The sequence below is a fragment of the Aspergillus affinis genome (assembly GCF_023601865.1).
Source record: "Aspergillus affinis strain CMG 70 chromosome Unknown NODE_190_length_44151_cov_118_258905, whole genome shotgun sequence".
Lineage (NCBI taxonomy): Eukaryota > Fungi > Ascomycota > Eurotiomycetes > Eurotiales > Aspergillaceae > Aspergillus > Aspergillus affinis.
Genome location: NW_026515971.1, coordinates 6,351 through 25,400, shown reverse-complemented (window position 1 = coordinate 25,400; position 19,050 = coordinate 6,351). Strand labels below are relative to the sequence as shown.

Here is a 19,050-nt window from a genome sequence, read left to right as displayed (position 1 = left end):
GATATGCCGTCCGTAGGAGTCTCTACTCTTTTTACGCCATTCTCGAGCTACTCGATCGGGCCTGTTGGCACATCCGTTATACTGCTCGTCCGAAAAATATACTGTAGTTGCCAGATTATCAGACTCTATTCTACCGCGGGTCTCCCCGGGAGATTTATCTTGACGATATCCGTGGGTGGATTAAGACCCTCCTCCAGTCGGTAACCCAGACGTTTGAATACAGACTTTTTTTCGGTATTTATCCTTCTATCAATCTTACTACGCTAGTCAATAATCTAGGCGAGTATCGGGCCGGTTTCTGCTTTCTTGATATACCGGCGAACCAGTTTCAGCCTACCTATGTACCGTTGCTCGCAGTCTAGACGACGCTACCAGCGGGCATGATCCCTTTCTGCCAGGATAATCGATAAGATCCGCGCACTATTATAACGTATCGGACCCAGGCTCAGTAGTTTCTCGACTATCTTGCTCTCCTGATCCAACTGATGTAAGGCCAGCTGAGCCGGAAGCCCGAACTGCTGCAGCTGAAATGGCAGAATACCTCAATAATATCGCGGAACCTATACTTACATTAGGGTAACGTGCTTTTCATTACCAAGTACCATAAGTCGCAGGTGCGCATTCAGATTACGCAGCATATAGCCCGTTTTCTGTGCCCCTCAGTTAGTTAACTAATAGTACTGTATTTGTTGCGCGTCCGCCCCTTTCTTGTGCTGTTTCACCAGCAGTTACGGAAGAACGGACAGCCGCACTTATACTACTGTTAAGTCCAGTCTAGCGCGATAGATAACTATCTTTTTATTTTACCTGGGGCAACGCCCTCCCGTTTTCAGGCCGATAGGATTACTGCCCTTATGCGAGAGACCGTCCAGCCTTTCCTTCATGGGCAGGATATTATTACCTGTAATTACTGATATATCGCCATTGTTATTGCTAAAAAGTACCTCGTTTCGCAGGCAACGCCAGCTGATTGGAGAATTGTTACCGCGGCTCTCAGTAATATCCTAGCTGCGCAGACAGGTCATTATAGCTACATTAACGAACAGGTCTATACCGTAGACGTCAGCTAGCCATTCGGTCTAACACCGGGCTAGATTAAGCAGTTTGCCGTAATATCCCGACTGTAGTACACTTTCGTCTTCCGCTTGGTGCCTTTCCGAGATCTTTCAAACTGCGAGAGTTACATTCTACCAGAGATCTCTCTACTATACCAGCTAAAACAAAAGCCCTGCGTTCTGTTGGGTCGGTCGATATATGCGGTCCAATTACTGCTTTAAGCCTTCTTACAATTCTACCCGGAATGGCAGCTGCTAGTGTGCATCACATGTCAGACTGTTATTTACCTTTCGCAGGTACGCTAGTATATCGAGTATCACATGAGCCATGTCTTGCTGAATGCGGCGGACCGCCAGACTATCCAGTCCCTGGCGGTCCAGTTTCCTCTCGACGTCTGGTACCGTTTTCTGGCTCAGGAGTTTTCTGTCGCCCCTTTCCCGAGGCTGCCCTAATGGGAGGCGTTGCCCTGTCAGTGGCCCGGCTACCTGGCGCTGCGCCTTTCCCGTCGGGCCTTGCAGATATACATTTGGGCCAAGCATCCATTAACTGATCTGAGTGAGTTCCTGTCTCTAATCGGTACTGCGGTACCTGCCCAGTCCCTGACCCGCGCGAGAAAATATATCTTTCGGGTACAGCGGGCCGCTAGAGAGGTATCTACCGATTAAAGGCTCTCCAGCAAGTGGATCACCCGGGAACCAGATACCTAGGCTGCAGCGTTTTCGTGGCCCGGCCTCAGGAGTTTACGATCGCGCTCAGCCAGCAGTAAATAGCTTTATAGATATAAAACTATTCCCAACTATCCTTACGGGGATCTCCTGAGGAAACTTTCCCCAGAACCTTATATAGTCAAGGATCAGAAACTCAAGTTATTACATACAGGATAGTTACCTACAGAGTACTCCTCTACTGCTAGCCGGAGAGATCCTACTAAAGGCCATAAGGCGATAGTAGGGATCCCCTTTAGCCGGCTACGTGTATCGTTTTGTGGTACATATCTAGGCCGTTTCCAGTGGAATTACCCGCAGACAATAAAGTGCAGCATTTATTACTTTTGCTATACACTATTTCCAGCACTTATTACTCCCAACATTTACTACTCCCGGCACATGCCATGGCGGGGATCTTCTGAGGAAGCCTTCCCCAGAACCTTGTATGGTCGAGGGCCAGGAACCTAGGTCATCGCACGCGGGATAGCGGAGAGATCCTACTAAAGGTCATAAGGCGATAGTAGGGATTCCCTTTAGCCGGCTACGTGCATCGTTTTGTAGTATATATCTAGGCTGTGCCCAGTGAAATTACCCGCAGGCAATAAAGCGCGGCATTCACTACTCCCGGCACATGTTATGACAACGATGCGAACAGTATAGCAGGTCCTAGAGATACCTTCCTTTTCGCTAAAAGGTATAAATATTCCCTTTCCTCTCTTTTTTCCCTCTAGATTTTCTCTCCTTTCTAATTTTTCTCTTCGAACTTATTTTCTTGTATCTCACTCGACTTTCTAGGAAGGCAAGCTCAGTATCTTCTAAATGACTACCCTATAATCCTCGTCCGACGAGGACGGCCTGGATGATATCATTAACGCGGACAACAATACCCTAAAAGATATCGACCAAAAAAATACCCTTGCCGGATTCGACTTTACCGAGATTAGTAACCTGAAAGGTATCTGTACTGCCCTAGAGACCGTTACAAGCGTAAAAGAACTAAAGAAATGATTTAAGAATACTCTATTCCGACCCCATTTCCTATACTGTTACCTGCACGCTATCCTCCCCGCTTAATCCAGCGGCAACAACATGAATCGAGGTAAATCGTTTATCACTATTATTGCCCGTATCTATGCCGCGGCCAACAGCGGTAATACTAAATACTTTAACCATTTTTCCGATAAGACCAACTGGGACCGGGCCGACTGGACTGCCTTTTGTTTACTTACTTTGGTTAACGTCAATACGCGCAACGTGAACAGGATCTTCTACAAGAAAGCCTGGACACAGGAGCATAAAGAGAAGGTAATATAGGCGATTTTCTGCATTATTCGACAGGAATTTGCCGCCTCCCGTATGGAAAAAGGTATAACCCTTCTTAGCGTAAATAAAAAGATGCGCAATTTTATTCGTACTTCTCTCTAAACTCCCTATCTTCTACCTAGCGAGAACGCTAGTCTAGAAAAGGACCCGAGGAAACCTTCCACAGAACCTCTTACGTTTGGACTCGCTGCTCCCTTTACCCCTATTGCCCCCGAAAAACCGGCCTTCAAGCTAAGGGTTCCAAGCAAGCGTTTTACCCGACTCCTCCAGCCGAGACCGAGCCGAAACATAAAATTATCTGTTAAAAGTAAGAATCCTACAGGAATCCCGACTCCCGTTTTCGCTGCTCCTGCCCCTGCCAGTATTCCTCTATCGGTAAGCTGATTATCCACTCCGATCCCCGATACCTTTATACCGGCCGGGCCAGTTATTCGTTTCCGCCATTAGAGAGATAAACTGATATCCGCAATTTAGCGGGCATTTTAAGCCGTCTCTTAGACTTCCGACCTCAGCGAGCCCTATTGGCAGTTCCATTTGATCGAACTGTGTCTGCGTTTTATCAAGAAGAAACTAGCAGAGGAGCTAGCGCCAGATACCTCGGATACTGATAATACAAAGCTCCCCCATAAGGATAACATGCAGGACGAGGCGGATGAGACCTCCATAATACCATTTAAGGTCTTTATAGCTACCGCGGGGTTTTACTCCATATATTATCTTACCGGGCAAGAGATCAATACGTTAACATTAGCACACTATACTGCTGATACCATTCAGAAGGCCTATAAAGATACGCCTGACGGTCGGGTGACCCTGTCTCAAATTACCGCGGCATCCATCGAAATCGCTCGCGAGCAGCAGACTTGGCTCAACAACCTCGAACTCTAGCGCGAGAATCACGAGGAAGCCTACGAAGCATTTAATATCAGCAATCCAGACATTCTTAAACATTCTGCAATAAGGATCAATACGTCCTTCCGTTTTTGGTAGCCTGTAGCTATCTATGCAATCGCATAGTTTCGCGAAAATCTACTGCTTTCCGGGTGCATCTTGGCCGATATAGTTGGACTTGGCAAAACCTGGATGGTTACCGGGTATATTCTGCATATAAATAACCCCATCCCTATTCGTTTTCTGGCTTTTCCTTAGGTAGGTGCTAGAGAAAGCTTCTCCAGCACCTCTCTATTATCCTGATCTTTGACTAACCTGTTTGCTTGTAGCGGGTTATAACGCTGAAAGGCAAGCCTACCCTCATTATCTGTCCCCCCTATCTGGTGTGGCAATGAGCCGCTGAGATCAAGGCCGTTACCAAACGGCTCAAAATCATTGTATACTTTGGAGACGCGCGAGAAGACCCTCCAGTCGACGTTAAAGTTATCTTTAAGTTGGCAGGCAACTTCTTATAGATAACTGGCCCGCAAGCACATTATACCGTAGTCATTACCAGTTATCAGACTTTGGCGCAGTGACATGGACTCGCCGAGTACAAGTCATGGGCGGAAGAATATAGCAACGGCTCTCTAGCGGAATAATCTAAATCCTTTTAGGGACTGTTCGACACGATAGTTATTGACGAAACCTATACGTTTTGGAACCTGGATATGGTATAATGGACTGCTGCCCGGTAAATTTACCCTAAGTAAACTATCCTGATTACCGCTACCTCCATTTTCAATTCTTATAACGATATGGCCGGCTTACTCCCATTCCTGTTATTACCCAAAAACGATAATTTATGGATAGGCGTAGACTCTAAGATTAACCCGTTTACGTTCCCCGATATCTACTTTCAAGTCCAGCTGATCCTCACGAATGAGGCAGTCCAGCGATTCATCTTTAAAATGTCTAACGAATTCGTTTGCCCGGATAGTGTGATCCGCGGCCTCTACCTCCGCCAACTATAGAAATACCTAATAATTTAGCGCTTGTTATCCTCTTACATCCCGTTTGCGAATGGTAAACGCATTGGCGATAATATACTTCCTTCCCAATACCAAGTGATTTTTGTTTGTTACTGTGCCCGTAAAACTACCCAATATTACCGATAGTAAAAGTAACTCTGCTGCTACCTCTTTGTCTAGACCCGCGAGGGCCAAATCATATGAAACATGGTCAAGTATCGAGAACTTACGCTAGTTATTACCTGGCTGTTTTTCAGGTATTGCTACTACCTTCTAGTGCGAGCTAGTGCACGATCTCTCGATACTTAGGCCCGGCGTCTCACACTCGGTCTTCAACTGATCAAGAAGGCGATACAAGTTAAAAACTAGATTCTGATACGGAAATATACCGAGGATACTACAGCCCCTGCCCCGATAACGCATGATATTCCCGAGCAATTTACCGATTAAGATGTCCTCCTGTACCTGTTACACGGCAGCCCGAAGTTACGCGTTCTCCTATTTATAATCTAGCAGGAGGTCTTCCTGCAACAGGAAAAGTCAGTAATCTAGTGTACAATCCTTATCCAGCAGTTCTTTATCGCTGCCGCCTTTTATTACGCCCGTATTGACTGCCGGGTTTTCCACTCGGAACTTAACTTCAAGGAGCGTGTCGAGCTAGTACAAGATTTTACAACCAAAATAGATGAATGCATGGTCTTAATATGTTTCTATTACGTTAACGCAGCGGGTTCTAACCTTTAGAATCTCTGCTGAAATGTCACGGACTGTAACCTGCCTCCGAGGACCTTCCTCGCGATACCCTATAACCTAACTCCCCGATAGGGACTAGCGTCAGAGCTGTCACACATATCGCAGCCAGCTCCTGAATAGCTTCATAGCTTAGCTTAGTTTCCTCGTCAAATGCATACCCTACATTCTCACGATTCCCTATCGTCAGTGTAGCCGTTTGTCACATCAAATTAAGCTCTTCTTTTATTTCATTCTTTTTACTCCCAGCGATAACGTTGCATTGAGAAATTGTCGGTACACGTTAGCGTATGTACCCACTTAATTCTTCCAACGGAATCGCTCCACCTACCGAATCACGATAACAAGAACGACGATTACGGATCGCGGATTACAAATTATGGTACCAGCTACCCCCCGGAAGAAGACTAAAGCCACTGCAGCCCAGAGAGGACCCAATGACGAAGATCACGGAGAAAGACAGAATGCCCCTGGCCGCTTCCCTGATAATAGCGAGTTTGAACGCGAATCTGACAATCTTGACCTCCCGAGAGCGGAAATGGAAGAGGTAGTATCAGAATCTGCAAAATCTACCAGAGATAAAGTAACTCGTTAGGCTCGCAAGGCTTGCCGCCTTGAAGAGTAACGTCAGGTCGAGGAAGATCTCGAGCTCAACGACCTAGCTAATTCGATAGGTATAGATGATAACTTAGATATCTCACAGCTTGCCGCAGGGGCTGGGCCCGAAGGCGAACTTACTGAGCAACATCGCAAAATGTTTTACAGCAAGTTTTACAATTATCTGGAAACAGCAGTTAACGAAATCTAAACACTCATTCAAGAGCTTGTCCCGTTTAAAGTTCGAGCCGCGGGAATTATACGAGAGAAGAAACAGGCTGAAAAGGTTGCTACTGAGATAACCTGGGCAGCCAATATCAAAGATATCGAGATTGAGCAACTTGTGGAGGAAAAACAGAGCTACATGAACCGGATTGTTGAACTTGACGCAAAGGTTGCTGCCATGGAAAGGGCTCAGGCCAGAGATTGCAACCAGCCAGCCGCAGGCACTAGGGACCAGCGTAACGAGACTCTCCTCTCCGGTACTGGCGGTATTGGTTGCCGTTCGGTAAAGATGCCCGATCTCTCTCTCCTTGATAACGGCAAAAAGGTCCGCTTCGATAATTGGTAAATCCGAATCTACGATAAACTAGACGCGAACGCTGATTACTTTGAAACTACTAAAACGGAAATGACCTACGTGAAGAGTCGCCTGGAAGGACAAGCAGCGGAACATATTATTGTACGTTCCCGTCGGGACTCGCTGAACTCTTACAAGAGCGTCAAAGACATTATGGATTACCTCCGCTCTATCTACGAAAACCTATACCGCAAGACTAACGCTCAGAGCAAGCTACGTCAGTTAATCATGAAAGTCAGCAACAGATTTACAGAGTTCATTTCAACTTTTACTCTTATTGTCTCTGAGGCAGAGCTTGCGAAAGAGGAATAGAAAGAGAATCTTTACTAACGTTTACTACCCCGTTTGCAGACTCAGTTAGATGATCCAAGCAGCAATCCTAATGTCGATTATAAGAATTTCTGCCTGATTATTACGCGCCTTGATAATCGCCAGAATCAACGCTTTTCTCTCAAGGCTAACTAATGTACTACGGTTTTAGCCCCTTCAGGTAGACCGACCGGTAAATCAACGACTACAGATGCGTTTTCAGCGGCTGCAGTACTAACTTAACTTTCTGCAAAATCGACTAGCCCGGACTATCTTGCTCTAAGTGTAAAGAAGAAAAAGCTCTCGGACGAAGGCCGTTACTTCTACTGCAAGGAAGTAAGACACGTATCTCGCGTGTACCCTAGAAAAGTAGCAACAAATGCTATCAGTGAAATTGAGAGCCTAGCCAGGGAACAAGAGAAAGAAAACACTTAACCGGCGGAAAACTGAACGCCCTGGAGCATGTCTCCATTCCAGGGTTAGATAGATCGATCAATGCAATTGACATGAGAGAGATAACCGGAGGGCATAGCTTTAAAGTACCAGTTATGATCTCATTCAATGGACTCTCTACTAAACAGTATGCACTGGCCGATTCTGGAGCAACCGGATACTTGTATATCGATACTGCAATAGCGCTAGACTTGATTAAACGATTGGGCATTCCGATCAAAATACTACCACAAGCGATCCCAACTGTTGGATATAATGGCGAGGCAGGCAGGCCACTGCAACATTACATCCAGCTACACCTGTGGGTAAATGGATAACGATTCCTGAGTGAGCCGATGTTGATCACTCCACTCGGGAATCACGAAATGATTATCGGCAAAGCATGGTTGGCTAAACGGGACGTCTGGTTAGATTGTGCTGAAAACAAATTGCGATAGCCAGAGGAGCGATCAATTAAAGAGACAATCCAGGCCCGTGGCCATATATTTCTTTCCCGGCAGATCCTCAAGCGACTACCCCCTGACCCATCCCATCAAGCGGATATGGAGCGTCGGGAACGGGCATTTAACGCTCCAATCCCGCGAGAAGCGCAAACCCGTCGTAACAATTTAGTCAAGATGAATAGAGCGCTACACGGCCAGCAACTATCTCGATCGAATGATATTTAGCCTATACCTGTCTCGGTTCAACGAAAGGCAGCGTGCCATCCAGCAATCATGGAGATCGCGGTAATCGGAGTTGCAGGATTTAATCGGCACACTCGTAAAGGGAAGAGCGAGATCTGCGTAATAACCTTTCAGCAGATTGAAGAGGTCATCGACAATCGCCTCGCGATACTTGACCCCCAAGAAGCTGTTGACTTACGGGAGAAGATCCCCAAGGAGTACCATAATTACCTTGACATTTTCTCTAAAAAAGCTTCTGATCAGCTCCTATCACTGCGTAAAAAGAACTACCGGCTGACCCTGGACCCGGAAACGTCACCGGGTGAGACTATCGGCAACGGACCTCTCTACAAGATGTCCATCGAAGAGCTGGAAGCAGCTAAACAGTATATTATAGAGAATCTCGACAAAGGGTTTATCATCTCTAGTGGAGTACCGTTCGCGTCTCCAATCCTGATGGCCAAGAAACCGGATGGGGGCCTACGGTTCTGCGTAGACTACCGTCGACTAAATAGTATCACGCAGAAGGACCGTTACCCGTTTCCGCTAATTAGTAAGCTCATGGAACGCTTGACCGGTACTAAAATCTTTACCAAAATTGATATCTGACAGGGGTTCTACCGTATCCGCATGGAACCGGGACAGGAAGACCTTACTACGTTCAAGACGCGATATGGGAATTACAAATATCAAGTGATGCCCTTTGGATTGACGAATGGCCCGGCTACGTTCCAAAGATATATGAATAGTTTATTTATGGATATGCTCGACCGCCATATGACAGTCTTTATGGATGACATCCTGATTTTCAGCAAGAACGAGGCCGAGCACCGGAAACATGTAAAAACAGTATTAGAACGGCTTCGTACAGCAGGCCTTCAGGTTACAATCCACAAGTGCAAATTTTATCAAGCAAAAACACGATTTCTAGGCTTCATTGTATCCGGAAAGGGAATAAGGGTAGACCCTGCTAAGGTAGCAGTAGTAAACAAGTGATACCCTCCTTCTACGGTAAAAGGTGTCCAATCCTTTCTAGGGTTCTGTAACTTTTACAGGATATTTGTCCGGAACTATAGTCAGATAGCCCGACCATTGAATGCATTAACCAGACGATCCGCCCCCTTTATCTGGGATAACGCCTGCCAGGAAGCTTTTGAAGAGTTACGGGCACGATTGATATTAGTGTCGCTTCTACGACATTACAATCCAAGCTTACCGAGTCGGCTAGAAACAGATGCTTCAGACGAGACTATTGCAGGAGTTCTCTCTCAGGAGTTCGAGAGATCCTGGCACCCGGTTACCTATTACTCTAAGTCTATGTCAGGTCCCGAGCGCAACTACGATATCCATGACAAGGAGATGCTGGCAATCATTTACGCTCTAAAAGAATGGCGTCCGGAGCTAGAGGGACTACAACGAACTGACCGATTTAGTATATGGACTGATTACCGGGCACTAGAATACTTTATGACTAAGAGAAAGTTCAGCCGACGGCAAGCGCGTTAGTCTGAATATCTGTCCCGTTTTCATTTCTTAATTCGATTCCGCCCGGGGAAGAGTAACGTAATCGCAGATATCTTCTCACGGAAAGACTACCGCGGGAGGACTGGAGACAGCCACAATATCCAATAGATAATACCGGAGGACGCCCTAGAGCAAGCCATCCGTAACGAGCGTACGCTAACTACGCAGCTCTGCGTTCTCGAGAACCTAAAGGGGATCAAGATTGTTGACCAAGTGTTAGCCGCTAACCGGTCCGCTCCCTCACTGGAGGACCAGCGTGCTCAGGCACAGGAGCCAAATGATAACTGGTCGTTACAGGATGGATTACTCCTGCACCAGAGACGTCTTGTAGTCCCGGAAGAAGATCTAGAGCTGCGCACCCGATTTCTAGAGAAAATATATAGCCAGCGTTCGACCGCCCACCCGGGACGCATGAAAACCCGCCGCCTTTTCCAGCAACGATTCTACTGGCCGGAATGGGGTCGAGATGTAAACCGCTATATCCGAAACTGTCAGTGTCAGACAGATAAGGTCCCTAGGGACAAGACCCCCGGCCTTCTCCAATCGCTACCGGTTCCTGTTCGGCCATGACAGCACATCTCTATGGATTTTAAAGAGTTCCCGAAGGACAAAAGCGGATTCGATATGGCCTTTGTGGTAGTATATCGATTAAGCAAGCGACCAGTGTCGGTTCCCTGTCATAAAGAGATTGGAGTACGGGATATGGCGCGCCTCTTTATTGAACATATCTATCGACACTATGGGGCACCGGATTCTGTTGTCTCTGACCGGGGACCGCAGTTTATCTCTGAGTTTTGGCACGAATTCTGCCGAATCCTGGGGATAGAGCTACGGCTCAGCACAGCTCGACATCCGCAAACAGATGGTCAGACTGAGGCAATTAATCAGCACATTAGAACACGCTTGCGACCATTTATAAACCACTATCAGGACGATTGGGGGGAACTGCTGCTAATGTTAGATTATGCTGCCGCTATCCTGGTTCAAGAGTCAATACAGATGACCCCCTTCGAGGTAGTTCTGGGGTACCAGCCCCGGACCTCGTTTGATTGGAATTGACCTTCTGATGAAGCTCCGGTCCCAGCCCGAGTTCGCCTGGAACGAGAGGACGCGCTCAAACATGTTCAGATACTGCACAAAGGATGGGACTTTGCCCGCAAGCAGATATCAATATCTCAGGAGAAATAAGCGGTCCAAGCCAATAAATACTGCCGGGAACCAGATTTCGGAGTTAATGATAAGGTCTGGCTATCTATAGAGGGATTAAGCACAAGTCGACCCAGCAGGAAACTGGATCACCAGAGGCGTAGACCTTATAAGATTACAGCACAAAAAGGACACGCATTTAAGCTGGATCTGCCTCCGGAGATAAGAATCCATAATAATTTCGCACCGGATCGTCTCCGATTAGCTGCAGATGACCCATTGCCCAGCCAGCGACCCCCAGTGACGGAACCGGTAGAGATACACGGTAAAAATGAATGGGAAGTTGACGAGATCGTGGCAAGCTGACTCTACTACAAAAAGCTGCAGTATCAGGCCAAATGGAGTAACGCAGATGATGACCCGACCTGGTATCCGGCGAGCAACTTTATCGGCTGCCCACATTTGGTGCAGGAATATTATCGGCAGTATCCGGACAAGCCAGAGCCCCCGAGACGTTTAGGTGCCTGGTTGGAGGCATACAATGGGGAGGAAGAATTCGAGATTACGCGAGAGGATGAATTGCCGGTTTAACAACAGCGATCGAGGGCGATCGCGAGCCTAGAAGAGGGGATAATGTCACGGACTGTAACCTGCCTCCGAGGACCTTCCTCGCGATACCCTATAACCTAACTCCCCGATAGGGACTAGCGTCAGAGCTGTCACATATATCGCAGCCAGCTCCTGAATAGCTTCATAGCTTAGCTTAGTTTTCTCGTCAAATGCATACCCTACATTCTCACAATTCCCTATCGTCAGTGTAGCCGTTCGTCACATGAAACGTATACCTCTTTGATACCCTTATATCCGACTCCCTCAAGCAGCAAGCCATCGGGCGGATAAGCCGTGTCGGACAGACCCGAACAGTCAAGATTTACGATTATATTGTGTCGGACAGCTTCAATACTGGCATCTTTACCAAGAACCTTACTAAAGCTGTTCCCGACCTTGTAACCACCCTGAATTAGGATATGTTTACCGATACCCTAGACATGACTGGAAACAGTTCGGCACCAAGCTTTAATATCGGTATATGGGTTCTCAATCAGGATAATACTATCAGTAAGGTCTGCTATATCCCGATAGAATTCGTTCCCAAGGACCAATGCCTCTTCCCAGAGGACGTAATCAAAGCTTTAATTAGTACTATAAAGGCGAGTTCTCGCATACGTGAAATATCTGATATCGACGTCCAATATCTGGAGGGCGAGGAGACTAGGAAGGATAGTAAGGACCCTATAGATATAACAGAAAATATACCTAGGAATGTAGTAGAGGGTTCCGACCCTAAGAAAAGAAAGGCAGATAAGGTAAAACTATCCTAAAGAATATAACTCTCTTTGTACTCTTAATTTATACTCTATTTTATAGTTCAATTATACAGATATTTCGGCTTCTTTATTTTACTATTAACGGATTCCCTCAATATTTTCTTCAGGTAAGAGTTAGTAGTATAATAGATTCCACTATAAAGAGACGCTGAGGAAGCCTTCCTTAGAGGGTTTAGAGATACTACAGAATAATTCCTTTATAATAAAAAAGATCTTGAAACTCCCCTTTCTTGTTTTCTGTTTTTGTCTTTATCTTTGTTTTTTCTATTCCTTCTTTACACGCGCTCTGAATGTTGAACTTAGGGAAGGCATTAGTAAAGTATTAAAGTATATATTTTTACTAAAATATATAATTTTCCTTTCTATCCTTTTTCTATTTTCTCTCTTTTCTTTCTTTTTCTCTTTTCTTTCTCTCTATATGCCCTCTGATTGTTGAACTGGCGGAAAACGTTAGTAAAACATTAAAGTACCTTTATATTATTCCTTTTTTTTTCTTTTTCTTTTTTCTTTTTCTTTCTTTCTTTTCTCTTTTTCTCTCTCTTTATCTCTCTTTCTCTTTTTCTTTTCTTTTTTTCTCTCTCTCTCTCTTCTCTTTCCTCTCTTTTCTTCTTTTCTTCTCTCTCTCTCTATACGCCCTCTGATTGTTAATCTGGAGGAAGACGTTAGTGAAGCATCAAAACGCCTTTACCAGAGTAAGTAATCCTCCTCTTTTCCTCTATATACCCTTTGATAGTTGAACTTAAAGAAGACATTGGCGAAGTACTAAAACATCTTTATTAGAGTGCCTCTAGATCCTCTTCGTGCATAACCCTTCTACAACCATCATTCCAGTGATCTCACTCTGCTGTCCTACCCCAGAAGCCCCGGGGGGTCCTTGGTCCGGTGGGTTTGGGGTTGCCCCGGCCCGTATGGCGCTAGGGTTTCGGGGCGCCCGAAGGGTGCGTCTACCGTCGGGGTATGGTGCCTATGGACTTCCCGGGCCCGGTGCGCGCCGCCATTCGGCCTGCGGGCTCGCCGGCCATTTAATTTCCATCTCCTGTTCTCCGGATCTCGATCGGGCGTGATTCAGAGGCGGGATAGCCGGTCGAAATGGGTCGGTCAGTTGACCGGCCGGCGCGCCAAGAGCTGATTTTAGATGGGATCCGAGCTACTCTAGAAAAAGGATAGATCCGATCGACAATCTTCCCGCTTTTTGACGGGACACAATCTAACCTAGATCGGGATAGATCCGATTTTCCCGTTTTAGTGTCTTGTTTGCTCTTTTCCTTTCTCTCCCCTTTCCTTTTCCCTTTTTTTCCTTTTTCTCTTTCTCTTTCTGTTTCCTATCCCCTCTCCCCGAACGATTTAGGCCTAGGCCCGTTATCTCAGCATTTACTTCCGCTATTCGCCTTCTGTATCACTCGTTTCCGATCTGAACGATTATGGCCGACTATCTTTTCGAAAGGATCCCCCGATTAAGGGTAATGATCTGCCGCCAGTGCCGGTACGGGGTCTGGCCAGCTGAAATCGAAACCCATCTAAAGCAGCAGCATCGGCTCGATCACACAACCGCGCAGCCTATCGTTCAGGCGGTACAGGGGTGGACCAACCTGACTGCGGCCAATAGGAATGATCTAATCCCTCCGGTTCTGGACGAGCCGCTTCCTATCGTTCCCTGTTATTCGAAAGGGCTGCTGTGCCGGCGGGAGCCCCAGCCATGCCAGTTTATTGCATCAACAATCAAGTCCATGCGCAAGCACTGGCGGACGGTCTATCAATGGTCCCAGTACCCCGAGCGGGGCCGCGTCCCGCAGTCGCAGCGAGCTGCGCAGGAGACCGAACTGCAGCGGTCATACGAGCTCGTGTCATATCAGCAGCTGTTTCTATCGCGAGCCGGCTCGCACTACATCTATATCCGATTCCCGCACGGCCGCCAGTCGCCGCCGCCGCCCCCCGACCAGGCGCAGCAGGCAGTTGACGCGATCGTGCAGGCGTGGGAACAGGCGCAAACAGTACACGGCCAGGCCCCGATCGAGCCGACGGCGATCTACGACGCGAACCCGTGGCTGCGGGTCACGCGGTGGACCGAATACCTAACCGAGATCCCGCCGGCCGACTTGCTGCGTAGTGTCGAGACGCCCGATCCTGATACAGCAGACCCCATCGAGCAGGGAATCCAGATCCTGTTTTACACAATCGACCAGTTGGCGCGGAAGAGCCAGTGGACGGTCCAGCGGTACGGACAGGCAATCCGCATAAAGGCCGTACGCACGCAGGCGGGCGAGCTACCATACCAGCCGCTGATCGCGTATATGGACGAAAACAGCATCCAGAAACACGTGCAGCCGTGGCAGCAAATAGTCGGGTTCTTCGCGCGCATCCAGCAGCCGCACGACTGGGTGAGCCCCGTGTATCAGTTTACCGCACGACAGCAGCAAAAATGGGCGCGACTGTGGCAACTGGTCCAGTACCCGGAGCCGCAGCCGGAGCTGCAGGCGGTCGACAAGGCGCTGCAACCGTGGCTGCTAGAACGGCGCGAACAGGCCTGCTTAGAGTTCTGCGTTGAGCTGCTAAATCAGTGCCACTGCACGCACGAATACGAAAGCGCACTAGTGTGTGCCATGGCAGTCCTAGGTCGTGGGATCGATGGCTGGCGCGACCCGGAAAGCTACCCGCCGATCCTATCGCGGGTGATCAAGATCGCGCGGTTTTTCGTTATAGAAAAGGCGTTGTGGCTCGACCCCGCGGCCATGCAGATCGTTGAAATGTGGGAAAAGAAGCAAACAGATATCCCGTGGGCGTTACAGAGCGCAGACGACGAGCTCGAGGACTTAGATGAAGGATACGCTAGCGGGTCGACCGCGGGCAATCCCGTTTCCAGTAGCCCCATGAGCTTATCGAGCAGGAGGATCGACGGTCCTCGTACCCCGGCCGGCCGGCGGCCCGCAGTAATTCCATCGATCGATCGCTCGAGCGAGGCCCCGTCCAGCGAAGGTTTTGGTACTCCCGTTTATCCAGTACGGAGTAGTCCCATCAGTCTAAACCAGGATCGTAGCCGGTTGGCCGGCCGCACGTTCCAGGACCAGCTGGCGCGGATGGTAGGGCGGTTCATGGTGCGCGGCAGCCACGGCCCCATGCAGACCTTGCTGGACTGGCGGACCTACGGGCTCCGGGTCCATTATAACTGCAGTACCCCCGGTCATGTCACGTGGCAGGGAACCGACGAGCTGCTGTACCAGCAGCTCCGCTTTACCATGGGCGATTTCCGCGGCTTCGTCCACGGGCTGGTCGGGGTGACGCGGGGGCTGCTGGACCAGCTGCTGTTCTCTTCGGCCGACCAGTTGGCACCCGCGATCCCATGGGGCCGGCTATATGATAATCCTATCGAAGGGAAGGCCGGCTGGAGCTTTTTGCAGGATAGTCGGACCGTGTGGCCCGTTGAAGGCAAACGATGGTTGATCGACCGGGTGCGGGCCGAGCCGGCGCTGCAGGCGCAGTTTATTCGGACCCACCGCTGTTACCCCCCCAAGATCCGCGCGTATTTCCAGCAGGTTGTTAAATTCAAGGAGCAACTCGCCATACTGATCTATATCAGTGGCGGGCAGCCCGCTCGGGCCCCCGAGCTGCTGAGCATCCAGCACGTGAACACCGAGACGAACGTGCGGCGGAATATCTACATCGATGACGGGCTAGTTACGCTGGTCACGGCGTACCACAAGGGATTCCATGTCAGTAACGACGTAAAGATTATCCACCGGTACCTGCCGCGGGAGGTAGGCGAGCTGATTATATATTACCTGTGGCTGGTGCAGCCGTTTGTCGAACAGCTTGACACGTGGCTCGAAAAACAGTCCCCGGCGCCACGCGACCCCCTGTCCCAACACCAGCGTGCGCTATTGTGGGGGCCTGACCCAGGGACGCGCCGCATGTGGTCATCGGACCGGTTCCGCGACGTACTGAAACGGGAGACCGAGCGACGGCTTGGGCAGGCCATCCACGCAGCCGCATACCGGAATATCGCCATTGGGATCAGCCGGCGGTTCCTGCGCGCAGGCAGCCAGTTTCTCCAGAGCCAAAACGACCAGCGCGAGGGCGAGCGCGCTGCAACCGACCCCGACAATGAAGCCGCGATAGACGAGGCGCAGTGGCTCGGCCACATTGCTGACCTGCAGGCAGCCCATTCGTCGCACGTCGCCGGTATGATTTACGGCCGGGGACTGATGGAGCAGGCCGGCACTACCGCGCACCGGCAGGAGATATTCCGCTTATCCAGTACGGACTGGCACCGCTTTTTAGGGTTTGCATCGGCCCAGTTTGAGCCCCCGTCGGCACTGGGAAAACGTAAACGGGCGCCGTGGGAGGACGCAGCCGCGGAGCAACAGATCTGGCGGCGGCAACGGCTGCAGCAGGCAAACATGACGCAGACCGCACGGCAGATGATCCAGCGGACCGAGCTCGAGCTACGGGGGGTCCAGGCACCGGCGCTCCGGGCCATTCAGGACGGCGAGAGCCCCGTGATCGCAGTAATGCCTACCGGCGGCGAAAAAAGTATGCTATTCATGTTACCGGCTTATATCGAGCCCGGGGGTACAACCGTGGTCGTGGTCCCACTGATTGCGTTACGGCAGGACTTTCAGCGGCGGTGCCAGCAGCTGAACATCTCATGTGCGGTATGGGAGAGCCGACGGCCGCCGGATGAAGCGTCACTTGTGCTGGTTACGCCCGAATCCGCGATTACCCCGGATTTCCATTCGTTTTTGAACCGGCTGCGGATGGTCCGTCGGTTAGACCGAATCGTTATTGACGAGTGTCACGTTATCTTGCAGGGATCGGCTGACTTCCGGCCGGCAATGCAGCAGCTCGGCGAGCTAATTTACGCGCGTACTCAGCTCGTATTGCTGACTGCTACCTTACCCCCGACGGTAGAGCACACATTATTCGAGCAGATCGGTCACACACGGGAAGAGATCCGGCTATTCCGCGCGCGGACCACCCGATCGAATATCCGATATATGGTATGGCGGCCCGTGATCCCTCCTGAGCTAAGCCGCGGCCCCCACGCGTGGATCGAGAGCGATATCGTCCGAGCCGGGATTGCATGGCTGGTCCAGCAGCAGCAGGTTGATCAAGGGAAAACCGTGATATACGCCAATACCGTTGGCCAGGTCGCTACCATAGCCCGGCAGGTCGGGTGTGAGGCGTATACCAGCCAGGCCGTTGACCGGCCCGGGGTACTGAAACGGTTCATTAATGGCTGCAGTCCGATTATCGCAGCCACTAGCGCGCTAGGGATGGGGGTCGATATTCCGGATATCCGGTTGATTATCCATGTCGGCATGCCGCGAACGTTACTCGATTACGCGCAGGAGAGTGGCCGGGCAGGTCGAGACGGGCAGACCAGTATCGCTGTAATTATCCAGCCCGCCGAGTGGGATCAACCCGCGGCGTACCTGGCCGATACGCCTGCCCACGAGATTGAGCGGGTGCAGAAATATATTACAGCCCCGTGTCGACGGCAGGTTTTAGATATATATCTAGATGGGTACCAGCGGGAAAGATGTGAAGCAGACGAGACATTATGCGATCAGTACTGTCCCATCAATATAGAGCATGCTATACAGACCCGAGCAGAAAGCGAAAAAGCTAGTCAAGAAGCCGATCAGGGAGCGGTTAGGCAGGCGAGCCATAGAATTGGTACCGCAGCCGGCCGTCCAGCAGACTATTCAGCAGATCATTCGGCAAGCCATCCCGCAGGCCATCGGATCAGCCCGATCGATGATTCCACTGACCCCCCATCCCCCCGTCCATCCCGATCCCGCAGCGAATCGTTCACATCCCAGGTCAGCCAGCCCCATCGGCCATGGCCGCCCCCGCTGGAGATGCCCCCGTCCCCCCGGGAACCCCCCCAGTGGGCGCGGGCCGATATCCAGGCGCGGCAGCGAGCGATACGGGCACAGCTTACCGAAGAGGCGATTATCGAGGAATGCCCGCGGTGGCAGGATCACTGTTATATCTGTACGCTGCAGGGCCGGGACGGAGCCAGCCACGATCTGTACAGCTGCCGCGCTGCCGACAGCCAGGCGGCCAAGCAGTGGATGATCCAGGTGCGGCAGCAGATCCAGTACGCCCGATACAGCGCGTGTTTCCAATGCGGGATGCCCCAGACCGTGTGCCCGGGGTGGGAGAACCGCTCGCTGTGTACGTACCGCGGGATTTTGATTCCCATGGTAGCGAGCATGGTATTGGGTCCCCAGGGAGAGGTTATCCAGGGCTTATGGCAGCAACGATTGCAGCAGGCCGGGGTGAATCCCCAGGATGAAGCCGCCGTCATTACATTTTTGGGGCAGACGGGGCAGCCCCGGCACAGCCAGTTATTTGATATATATTGCTGGCTGCGGGAGATATATCGGGAGATCGAGGATCGGTAGCAGGGTCGATTGTTATTCCCGTATATAGCCCGTTGATCCAAATCGTTCGAGATACATATATATTTTGCCATAATCCATTTCCCCACCCGATAGCGATCGGCAGATAGACAGGCAGGCCAGTGAATAGGCCAGTTGGCTGGTAAGTAGGCGGAATCATAGAGCCGGCCATAGAAGAAGCAGGCCCCGAACAAGGCCACCAAGCAGAGAAACAAGCTATACAGAAAGCCATCAACGGAGCAGGTCC

General features: G+C 50.1%; 4 protein-coding genes across 4 annotated transcripts; all 4 read left to right on the top strand.

Moving 5' to 3' along the window:
• Nucleotides 1-2,852: 2,852 nt before the first annotated feature.
• On the top strand, nt 2,853-3,974 carry KD926_003669 (putative DNA repair helicase rad5; the record flags this gene model as incomplete). The annotated part of the gene is made up of 2 exons (XM_053094902.1): nt 2,853-3,068; nt 3,585-3,974. The coding sequence occupies 2 exons, from the start codon at nt 2,853-2,855 to the stop codon at nt 3,972-3,974; spliced, it is 606 nt and encodes a 201-aa protein (XP_052950375.1).
• A 2,142-nt stretch (nt 3,975-6,116) lies between these two features.
• Nucleotides 6,117-7,226, top strand: KD926_003668 (uncharacterized protein; the record flags this gene model as incomplete). Its single annotated transcript, XM_053094901.1, has 4 exons — nt 6,117-6,320; nt 6,369-6,411; nt 6,559-6,842; nt 6,981-7,226. 4 exons carry the CDS (start codon nt 6,117-6,119, stop codon nt 7,224-7,226), a joined length of 777 nt encoding a protein of 258 aa, XP_052950374.1.
• Nucleotides 7,227-8,392: 1,166 nt separating this feature from the next.
• On the top strand, nt 8,393-11,602 carry KD926_003667 (retrovirus polyprotein; the record flags this gene model as incomplete). Its single annotated transcript, XM_053094900.1, has 4 exons — nt 8,393-8,894; nt 9,570-9,773; nt 9,996-10,423; nt 11,393-11,602. 4 exons carry the CDS (start codon nt 8,393-8,395, stop codon nt 11,600-11,602), a joined length of 1,344 nt encoding a protein of 447 aa, XP_052950373.1.
• A 2,260-nt stretch (nt 11,603-13,862) lies between these two features.
• Nucleotides 13,863-18,806, top strand: KD926_003666 (uncharacterized protein; the record flags this gene model as incomplete). The annotated part of the gene is made up of 1 exon (XM_053094899.1): nt 13,863-18,806. One exon carries the CDS (start codon nt 13,863-13,865, stop codon nt 18,804-18,806), a length of 4,944 nt encoding a protein of 1,647 aa, XP_052950372.1.
• Between the last annotated feature and the right edge of the window lie 244 nt (nt 18,807-19,050).